The 11,958-nt window shown below is 36.3% G+C and overlaps 1 protein-coding gene across 2 annotated transcripts in view; it reads right to left on the reverse strand.

Annotated features, from left to right (window-relative positions):
* LOC139969924 (ras-related and estrogen-regulated growth inhibitor-like) overlaps positions 1-10,769 on the reverse strand; it is a 28,396-nt gene extending 17,627 nt beyond the window's left edge. Inside the window, exons 1-3 of one of the 2 annotated variants that reach the window (XM_071975340.1) lie at positions 10,235-10,766; positions 9,713-9,927; positions 5,944-6,085 (exon numbers count right to left, since the gene is read on the reverse strand). In XM_071975340.1, coding sequence (XP_071831441.1) covers positions 5,944-6,010 — 67 coding nt within the window. In that variant the 5' untranslated portion in view covers positions 6,011-6,085; positions 9,713-9,927; positions 10,235-10,766. Of the gene's footprint in view, positions 1-5,943; positions 6,086-9,712; positions 9,928-10,234 lie in introns of both variants that reach the window. The other variant, XM_071975339.1, reaches the window with a different exon arrangement.
* Between the last annotated feature and the right edge of the window lie 1,189 nt (positions 10,770-11,958).

Raw genomic sequence — 11,958 nt, forward strand, 5'->3', positions numbered from 1 at the left:
AGCAAACTATAACGTGTTGAATCCATGCGAATTATGCACGACGTCATACTTATGCACGAGTTCGATCCGAAAGTGGGCATGCAAAAATGGAGAAAAACTGGAGGGAACGTGCTGTATGCCGATAACATTATAAAGGAGATCATATAAGAAAAATCAAAAAAGTAAAAGTAGAACTTGACTACATATATATGGGATTCCCCGTTTGAGAAGAAATTGATTGAAACTAAAGGGTTTTAATACGTGATAAATTTTACATGTTTATCAGTGAGTTGTGCTTATTCTTTATACTTTTTGTTAGATAGAAATTCTGCCATACTTCATTAACGTTGACTGAAGAGCGGTTCTTACAACTCGAGTACTTTAGATGCTATTTGTGTCGCTGGTATACTGAAATTTGTCACGTTTCTGTTTTACTTCTGATAAGTCTTATAAGTGAGATAATTATAGCGTTCTTCATCAATCATTATGAAAGAGGCGATGTAATTGACGGTGTTTCTTTCGTTTCTGATGAGAGGCAGAATAGATGATATATAAGAAGGGGGAGGGGTGAGTGATGGTCTGTTACCATGGCAACATAATGTGTGTGACTATTTACGTGCTGTTACGCAACCATTTGATTAGCACGTACAGCGGTATGATGTATCAAATGAAGAAACCAACAGTAGGTAACTGTGCATGATATTTCTATGTTATGTACAGGGTCTCGTTATAGATGACGAAATTCGCCTATATTTTCTATTTTTCTACACACTAATTAGAAAGCTTTCCCTAGTATATATTTGGTGTTATCATGTTTACAATTTTTTGAGATTTTGACCACTGTGATCTCGAATGACTTTGATATGTACCTTAGACTATAGGTTATATGTGCGCAACCACATGTATAGTATTTGAATTATCGTCTTTACAAGCCAATGCGTTACACCATGATAAACCTACACGCATGAAGATTGGCCTTGCATCCGTCCAGCAACCTAAAAATATACTTTGAGTTTAGCATAGGCCTACGTACAAGCAGCGTCACAACAGACGATGATTATGCATATACTCTGTTTAATAATATACAATGTTTATGTATTCGTATTATTTGCATAAAGTTTACATATCGGTTGACGTGTTATTGTTATATAAGCCCATAATTAAAAAGCTATAATTAATTACATCTTAAACGGCTGTAAGAAATACTACACCTCATCAAAAGTGAACTTTGCACTATAAACAGTGGTCTGTTATTTACAATTTAAATATTGTTTGTCAGTTTTAGTAAAGGGAATACAACATCCACTTTAAACAGACGTCGCCAAACAGCATAAACCTAAATGAAATAAAGTTTACAGCCTCTCAAGACTGCAGGGCCAGCATGCATCATAAAAAGTCAAGTTTCATACAAAAGAAGGACGAAAAGTGACATCTTAAAAATAAATGCTCCCATGAAAATATCAGCCACAATCTGTTAAACATATAAACGAGATGGATTTGTCTGTCCGTCTGTTTATTTATGTGGCTTTATAGACAGTATATTATTGCAGACTGAGCCGAACATAACAGAAGGGAGGAAGAGAGAGAAAAAAATGTTTCGTTTGTTGCTTTTAGACCGAATTTATGACAATTTTTGGATAAACACATAACTATACCAATATGATAAATTTGCAGAGGTAGTGTTTTCTTTTCCTAGTTTTGATGGATTCGTAAAATCAAAGTACATTATTTCTCATTGTTATGATTTTTATATACGTCATCAACAACGTAAATTTAAATCATCTCGAAAAGGATTCTTTTACGTATAAGGATTTATAGCCATCCCCCCCCCTCCGTCCCACCTCCACCATTTTCACAGAATATTCTATAGATCGATATACAGACCTAAGTCAAAAGCTATATATTTCGAACAGACCATCAATACACATTGCGATGTTATCCTTAAAGGGTATCTTTTACACGGTATATAGGTCTATATTTATAGGGGAGGGGAGGAGGAGTTAAGAATTGTCAATTCTTGATGATAAATGAACATTAATATGAAATTTATAAAAACATATATCTCTATCGAAAATCGTGGAAAAGCATGTACGATTTTCCCTGAAATTGTATAACCCCGTACAACGTTTTTGTGTTTTAAATGTTTACCCTTTCGTGCACAATACAATCGATGTCATCCTGTATTTCATCCCAATGTACTAACCGACTATATTCTGCTCTCGATTTACCGTATAGTTGAAAAACAGGCACTTTATCGCGAAAAAAATAAAGTGTTCGTCGAAATGAGACACGGGTCAAATTCATCACAAAATAGAGAATTCACTTACAAGAAACTATCTACCGTTACAGTTTAACCTCACTGTAAAAGATCTATCTTGTTATCACTTTAATTGCTTGACTTGTGAGATTCAACTTGAGAAAGAAAAAAAAGAAAGAATCACCGACAAAAGTGCCGCCGAACAAAGGAAACCGCCACGTAATGTATTATTAGAAGCATACCCTATGTGCCCTTTAACTCACACCATGAAATATGCCAGATGTCTCAGTCACTTCTGCTCGTTTACAACATTCTTTTCTTTAGCTGCACATAACAGTCTTTTCTTTTCGGCGTAAAAAAAGTTTATTTATCTATCAAAACTGAGAGACAATCTTTGAAGCATGAACCAGAGATGGTTTTGAGATACGTGACTAACAGTAATCTACAACTTGCACTCTCTCCTGTAAGTTACCCAAGTCTTTCTTTCCCTTTTTTGTTGTTGAATTATGCGGAAAAAGTCCTATGGTCTTCAACAATGTGTTTTCAAGACTTCTGTGCAGGTTTCAAACGAATCCAATCTCTAATCGGTAGTCTATAATCTTGCTAAACAGATGAAAAAATATGGATTAAATTTTGAACTAGCTACTGATTTGATTAAAGCAATGCTTCGGGTTTGATTAAATTTAAGCTACAGTAAGAATCATTCATATAGGAATTCCGCCCAGGTGGGTGGGGTTAGTGGGGGGGGGGGGGTTAGAGGAGGACAGGAGTAAGGCCCGCGTGAGAGTCATATCTCTAAAAGGTACTGGTTTATGTCCCATGGTAAACATACAACGATGTATTCCTCAAAGAGTGTATTTTTTCCCTACATATAAAAGTGCATTTATTTAAGTTGTATATTACCATGCGGGGAGCTGATACGACACTCACCAGTGCATCGAGACAGCATACCCTAATACCGCAATACTCGCAATCATCCACACAACTTCAGAGTGATTCCAAATAATTGGATTTTTATTTGTTTTTATTTGAGTTTATCTCTGGTTGTTGACCCTTTCAACAGAGCTAAGCGGTAAAAGTTTCTAGGAACAGACAGCCTGTGCGTCCAAGCGCCGTGACGATTTATCCATAATTTACTCGCGTCGGTTCATTGAAGACATTGATTTATGGATTTTGAGACGTATAGAAAAATAAAAATGTCTGAATATGTCTGGTCAGGTCTTGAATTTGTTTTGTTATCTAGCGGTCGCCTTATCAGATTATCAAATTAATTGGATTATACATTACTTGTACAACCCATTCTCTACTGCGATCTGACTATACACTTAACTTCTCTTTTGCAGTTCACAATTATCGCTAAGTTATTTATGGACCACACATTAAGATTTTACCCCGGTCAAGGGGAATTCAGCGACCAAGACTATAGTGGTACAGGAGTAAATTACACAGGTGAGAGATCATTATGGGTTGTGTTGATATAACAATTAGCGCTCAAACAGAATCTGTCAGTAGTGCAGGGACCAGCGAGATGGGGGAGGGGTGCCGAGATGGGGTGGGGTGGGGGTTGGGGATGGGATGGGATAGGGATGGGAAGCCGTAGAAGGGGAGGGAATATAATGAAACATAATATATGGTCTGAAGTATTTGCCTGAATATGGAATGTTCGAAACGTTTGTCTACCTCAACGAAGTAGATTAAAATAAATGTAATTTGTTCATTTGTTGCAATGACGTTTACAGAATCTCTAGAAAGTTTAATTTTTTTCTCAAAATAAAGCTTTGCAGAAGCATTATGTGTGATCATATATCCATGCATGTAGCCATACACTTTACATAAAGGAGTTACAGGGTGGACTGTGTTATTATTCTGATGTTAGCATAGTTCATTAACTAACAGTATAGGCCTACGACAAAACAGAATGTAGTTGCATGTAAATATATATTGGAGATATTTCTAATTTCTATAGCATGATATTGATTAAATTGAATAATTGTAGATATTAGTATTAGTTAATGAATCATTGAGGACATACTAAACCCAATTAAAAAATAAATCTTAATTAATTGGAGATATCCGTAAACATTTAAAATCTGTTTATAATTTGAGATTAGCCATAAACGGGATTCGCTTACTGTCTGGGTATTTATTATGTATTGTAGCTGCAGTGATAGACAGTAAAACTAGCTAGATGTGAGAATGTCTTTAAGTGCAAGTTTCGATTTATTTTGATCTCCAGTTCATTTATTTGTTTCTTCACAACTTTTATAAGAAAAAAATAAAGAATATATACAAATGAATAACAAGCTGTGGAAGTAAGCACTGCTTAAGAACACTGATGCCAACAAAGCAACACACTCCCTTGCAGGAAAAGATACTTCAACATAAAATATAAAAGTTATAATAACCGATAGATGCAGCCTTTACGAAGCAGTTACACCACTCAAGGAGGATAAATCAGTTTTGTATTTTGTAACAACGCATGGAAAATTATACTTGATTTCGAAAATTAATATTTATACAGCAAGATAAACCACATGCGCTGCACAGGTACACATGCATTTCTAATTCTTACGTTATAGCATCAAACTTGGATGAACGTACGTAGTTGGGGATATTTACATTAATAAAGTTACAACAAAGGGGTCGTTATTACCAATAGGAAAGGAAATTCGTGCTCTCAGCATCGTAAATAGCGGTATTTTACCATACATAAGATTAAATGGGGAATCTAATGGGGCTATATTCTATGAACTTATCGCAAAGTTTGTTTTGAAACTGTTCGTGAACACACAGGCACGCACGCACGCGAGCGAGCGAGCGAGCCAACGCGCCCACGCACAACACTGTAGGGGGAAAATCCCCAAACCAAGAAACACTGGATGACATTATGCTAATAGCGTTACGTTGAGGGTCATTAAGAGATTGCAAATGGCGACCTCTATTCCATTTTTTCAATCCCTTATTCTCTTTTACTACGTGAAAGGTCGTGAAAGGTCGACGTAGAATTGTCGTAGTAACATCACAGTAGGAGAGGGCATTCACATTTTGCAGCACTTCAAAGGAAATAATTTTCGTGACTTAAGAACTTACAAAACGGGTTCATCTTAGACTCACATTATAACCAGCGATCAATTCTTCTAAATTTCGTCAATATAAAAAATTATAACTTCGCCTAGCTCAAATGTAATGTCGATTAAAAACTACAAGGGAAAGGCTTTAAAGCAGCTTTCCATAGGTACATACTTATACTGTAACCGATTTAACACACGCATGGTGTTTCGACCTGCGAAGAATTTTACTTAAAAGTTATTCCCTTTTATGTTTCAGGAGACTGGTGGTCCGATAGTGTAACTCTTTAATGCCTAACGTAATATTACCTGTTTTAATGAAGGAGGGATGAGGGAAGGGAACATGGGAGGGTGGTGCGGATGAGGTAGTGGGGTCTTTGGGGGGGGGGATAATGGTTATACAACGCAACATAATTTTCACAATTATATTTGATCTGGAATGAGCTAAGGAACGATATATATTTGATTTAGCGGGCACGTATAAGTGAGCAGAGTAATCGGGCTTTTGCAGTAAGGGTTTCAATCATACCAATGCATTGTCCGTGAAATCGCTGATTGACGAGAGGTCCTATGTTAACTACGCCATGGGTGTGAAAGGGCTGGAAGAACATGTGAAGTAAAGCTAATATTAACACTTACCAGATTTGCCAACACCTGGTCTTCCGAGCACCACAAGTTTACATTCGTTGCATTTTGTTGGAGACATATTGATTCCAGGTAGACTCCGCCTTCTTTGTCTCTGGTTTATATCTGGTGTATTATTATTATTGTTGTTACCACCCTATAAAGAGAAAACGATATTACAAACAACAGTTAACTTCAACAAGAAATTATGCATATTTTAGGAAACGTCAAGTTATTTTATTTCCATAGCGAACTTCGCGAAGCAGACAGTCTATTATAATAATATCACTTTAGTATCAAGTACTGCAGCGGAGTCACATTATGGGCTTTGCGTAACAATATTTGCAAGTGAGAAGCCGTACGTCCTAATTTGTACCTTATAAGTTGCGATTCAAATGAGTTTTCGCATTTAGGTTCTTGCAAATATTAGTATTACAAATAAGGTTTCTAATCTTTAAGTAACATGAAACCCTTAATGTTAGAACCGGGTGGTTTCCAGTTTGAAAATACAACAGTATTTAAAGTCTTCGCATATCTCCATGGTAACTAGTTAGCAGTATTCAATAACAGCTAATTTATGAAAGGTTGTAAAATATAGACTATAACACACAAGAATGTAATATATTAATGACCTACATGTAATTACCTGATGATTCTGTATCGGATATAATGAAATGATTTACCATTTACCGGAATATGTTAATGAACTACATGTAATTACATAATGACTGTAACTCTGTACCGGATATACTGAAATTATTGAACATGTGCATTACGCGAAATAATGCATGACGTCACAATACCTACAGTATCTTTCGTAACTTTTAAGCAAACCTACGACTAAAGGTAGAATTTTCGTAGATGTTGGCGATGTGAGTGTTATCCGCCCTGTTCATGACTGCAAGCGATGTACGACTACATGCCGAGTCGGGCAAGTTTGTAATTGACGCTTTCCCCTTCCCCTCCTCTTCCCCTCCCCTCCCATTCCCTTCTCTTCCCCAACCCCCTCCCCCTCTAAGAATTGAAAGTGAAACAGGTCGTAGGTAAGGCTGGGTTAAAGCCAAGTAGAGAGGAAATAAACAGCGTAAAGGGTAATATAGATATACGATGAATGAAATATTAGAGCAAGTTTCATGAAATTTCATGAATAATAGAAATAAAATAAAAAATAAAACGTTTTCTTTGTTTAAGCGAATTCACGCGGAACCCTTTGTATTGTTCAGTCCTTCATATGTGCACTTAACATTAGCGACAAGTATGTTATTTTGACACACCTCCTATCTGTTAACATTGTGGCCTCATCTATACAACATGTTTTGTTATGTCGAAACATTCTCATATTTTGGTGAATCAGTCGTCGGTGTTACGTATAATCACACGTTACGTCACAATGTCAGTATATTCAACTTTTGGAGATACTGTATCCTTCCTGTGAGGGAAAATCAATCTTTTTGCTTTTAACGTTATTTTGTCTCACTTTTTTCTTCTCTGAGCGAGTGAACACATTGTGAATAAAGAAAACCTCTAGGGTAGAATTACCATAGATCTTCCATTGTTTACAAATGTTTGCTCTCTTCGAAAACTTTGCCAATAAATATAAAGAATTAATGGATTAAATGTGCGAGGCGAAAAAAGGCTTACGTTATTAAGTGACGTCAAACAGGGAACAAGTTATATTTTACTTTTAACATATTCAGCTGTTGTTGATGCGAATGGCGAAGATGACATAACATAGAGAATTTATTTTATTGATTTTATTTCAAAAATAAAAATTTAAGCTGTTGATATGAATGCTATTGTTTTCTTCTTTCTCCATTGTTCTTTCTATTTCCAAATCCAAAGATTATCCGCATGTTAGGTAGCTCAAATTGCAAAGAGTTATATACCCTACGGGATGTTATTCTGAGACGTTACAAGGATCCCGTATAGATTTGAAAGTGGGAAAGAGGAGAGGTCGTGACAATGTTCACTGATGTAGAAAGTGGCAAGTGCCACCCGTGACGTCATCACGGTTGCATGAATGTCAATGCTCCAAACATTCCAACCCCGCCCCTCACCCCTGCAGTCCTGTTGCCCGCGGGTCGTGATAAATGAGAAAAATGTGGCCTTCCAATTGTGTTAAAATAAATCAAATAGCGAAAGTAAAACGTAAATGTTTGGTTAGTAACTATTAGTTGATTTTTTAAGCATATTTGGGAATTATACTTATGCCAGTTCTACCGAGTGCCCCGACACTGGGGAGGGGTGGTTTTTAATAAGTTTCAAAGTAATACATTTCACGCATACGTATTACCACAGGCGCCAAATTCAACGTCAGAGAATATTAGTCCAACTCCTTCCAACATCCCATATCTCACCCCACCCCCCCCCCCACACACGATGTGTAGGTGTCGCGGAGATAAAGTAAGTCTTTTGAGTTTCATGAAGTTGGTCACCAATTTTCGGAATATTTACCAGACCTAAACGTGGCTTTAACAATTAGATTGCAAGCAATAAACCTGTACATTTTGTGTTTATTAGTTCTTTGTCACTACATAAGTTAATTGGCTAATAATCAGTAATTCCGCGAACGATTGTAAAATGAAGTCACCGAGACATCTTGATTTAATTACATCCATGTAAACTCCTTCATTATTAATTGAAAAGAAACTTGATTAACCTAACCCACTTAAATTAATATTTACATTTTTTTGAAACGCAAAATTTTCCATGTCAAAAGGAATCTATACATGCGACACCCAAATTGTTACTAGGTATGTTAATATGGCTGAACTTACATTGCACCTTTACCATGCCCCTTTTAAAGTTTTTAAGTATAAGTTTCCATGATATTAATAACTTCACGAGAATATTTGTGTTAAAAGATTTCCCATACGGAGAAACAACTTAGCAAGGCAATATTCGTTTTGTTTCTTTTTAACTAACGCAACATGAAAATGATTTCTTAGGCTCTTGAATGAATTGAAATTACTTCCCTGTCCGATTTTCCTTTCAAGTGGTCACGCAGAACTATTTCTCAATGTATTACACGTAATTGTGCGTAATTTTAATAATAGTAATAATAATAATAATAATATAATAATATACGCCTAGGTTTGATCCAAAGACATATAAACCCACCCCCCCCCCTTCCGATGCCTGCTCATTTTAATATGATCCCTTCCCTCGCAGCCTACACTCATATCAATAACTAGTAACCTCACTAGAAAATTTGTTCCAATACACTGTAACGATTCCATGTTATGTGAATAAATAGGAGGGGGGGGGGGGGGGTGGAACCAGACTTAAGAGCAATTAAGCAGTAATATTTAGAGTAACATTACGAACACTATATCGCAACATTCAGTTATATTTACCAAGGAGCAGAAAGCATTTTTTTTGTCGTTTACATTTTCCGCCCTCTTTTTCATTCCCCTTGACCAAGTAAGAAATATTGTTGATGCATTCTTACTCAATTTATTACAAACTGTCTACGTTCTTTGTTTTTCCTCTAAACATCTTGTTTATATCGGTCTAGTCATAGCAAACGATACAATAAAATTCAACAAAAATTCACACACACACACACACACAACTTGTTATTGACCAGAACCCTTTTTCTCCTCCCTTCCCGTTTACATTGCCAATTCTTTGTAGGCTCTTGCCCCTCTACTCCCCTCCTCCCTCACAGCCTGTCTCTGTTCATTCAATGATTAACACTCGTGTGAATAATTTTGATGATGATTATAAAAGCAAGTTAGTCATAATTATGTATAGTTAAAATATTATGAAAAGTATAACTTACCGTGGGAGCTGTGTATCTTCTGCGTTATAATACGTTGTTAGTAAAAATTCTGTGCAAAACGTTATGCATTAGTTGAACCTCAAAGCACCCGTTATTCCCGTCACCGAAGACTGAGAAACTAACAAGATTGAGAAAGTTATCCAGTTACCAAAGATATCATCTCAGAGATTAGAGGACTGTCCTCTCAGGACGAAATAGGATGCGGGTGATGATGGCTGGAGCAGGGGAGAAAATAAGGGAATGAGGAAAACTGAGAACATTCAAGAAATGGAGTAAGGACTGCTTTAATTTATAAGCCTGCCGCTTGATATAGGTGCGAATAGAATATAAGTAGTGTATATCACCCGAAGAAAGCATATCAAAAGCGTAAATACAATACGTTTTAACTAGTGCAGCTTTAAAATAGCGTCATACTTAACGCCTGACTGTAAATGATTCATATCAAATCGAAATGTCATAGAACGTTACAGAAAATCATTATTTCCCGCTTGCGTCCAAAAGAATGTGAAAAATGTTTCTTACCATATTAGCAGTAAAATAAACCATAGCAGAATGGTTCATATTTGTATCTATATATAAAACTTGTTCCTTTTATTCCAAACGAAATAAAATACAAAATAAGCGAGTCATACACGCTGGTGGTTCATTCTTCGATCCCGACGAAATGATACTAAGCAAATGCTTTCGCAATTTCAAACGTTTCTTCTTTTATCATCTAGGCTCTCTTGCTGAAATGCCTGGGAGGACTTCCTGCAGTTTATCCAGGTACGTATTCCTTCATAAGATCATTTGAAAAGGGAATTTCTCCTTGCGAACCGAAGATGCGTGTGAAAAAGAATTGATTCAAGCTGGCACACTGGTAGCGTTTCTCCAAAATACAACCCGGAAAATTTTACTTCTTGCTGAGCTAAACAATGTACGTAATGGAATAGTTCAGTCTGGAAGCAACTGTTTATAAACTTTCACAGTTGGGTAAGTTCAAGAACCAGGCATACGGCTGGCCCATTGATATGCGGATTACTCGCGTTTCAAATGATACAATAAACTCCCGTCCGACCTCAGCGGATGAGTTCGGTAATTGAAGTCGAATCATAACGTACGGTTTACGGAGACGGTTCAGTAAATAACACCCATTCGTAAGCTGTGACTAAATTGGAACACAGTAATCTGCCAGAATTAAATATTAGAACGCTAGAACCTGTAACGGATATTATTGGCATATTGCTATGTTCTTGATTGTTATAACTTTTATCATATCTATAAATTTACTGTAAACTTATACTGAAATGAAGAATGAGGATGAAGGAATATAATTTACATTGTGCAGGGCCATATGTTTGTCTTGTGACGGTAAGGTAGCTAGATTGATGTATGCTTGGTGGTATATTTCATAGTGATTTTGTTCTTGTGCATGGCGTCATCTCCCCAAGATTGATAATCATTGATTTATTCATTATGAAGCAATTTAAATAATTTGAGACTCTATGGAAAATCTCTCGATCCTTTGAATATACCTCGATTGATTTATCAATTAATGGCAAGCGATATGCAAACAAGACAAGAAGAAGGAAATAAAAGATATGTCTTTCATATTTCAGATCACGTGATGTAAGGAATTCAAAGAGAAATTAGTTGAATTGCTTAACTATTCTTATCATCCCTGAATGTTTAAGGATTGGCTGGACATGTCAAATTAACTGAGAGACAAAGTTGAACCCTGGTTCTGCCTCTTTGTCTACTCCAGCTTTCAATATGTCCATCTACATCTGGAATGCTCCTTTAAGTAACAAAGAAGAAGAAATCATTGGTGACGTCAGAGCCCCAAGCGAGATCTCATTATTCTTTATGAAAGTCATCAGAATTGGTCCCAAATATGCTAGAAAGTCCAATAATGGTCACCGTCCTGCTCCAATGTCAACAAGCATTTTAGTATACCACCCTCCTCACTGAAACATTGAATCGGCTAGTACAACAACCTTTTTACTACCACCCTCCCTCCTCGCTGAAATATTGAATCGGCTAGGTCAACACTTCTCTACATCCCGAAATAATATGATATTTCAAACAAATAATATTATCAACATTTTAGCATTTAGCATGCTTATATTTGGGGCCATGATAATCTGTTACCCCTTGTTTCCATAGTAACAGTAATGTTACCCATTAAGTTAATTGAAATGAATATTCTACCATCAGTAATTGATCGTTAAATACCGTTGCTATACATGTCTCCACTCAGTAGAGCA

This window comes from Apostichopus japonicus, chromosome 7 (genome assembly GCF_037975245.1).
Source record: "Apostichopus japonicus isolate 1M-3 chromosome 7, ASM3797524v1, whole genome shotgun sequence".
Lineage (NCBI taxonomy): Eukaryota > Metazoa > Echinodermata > Holothuroidea > Aspidochirotida > Stichopodidae > Apostichopus > Apostichopus japonicus.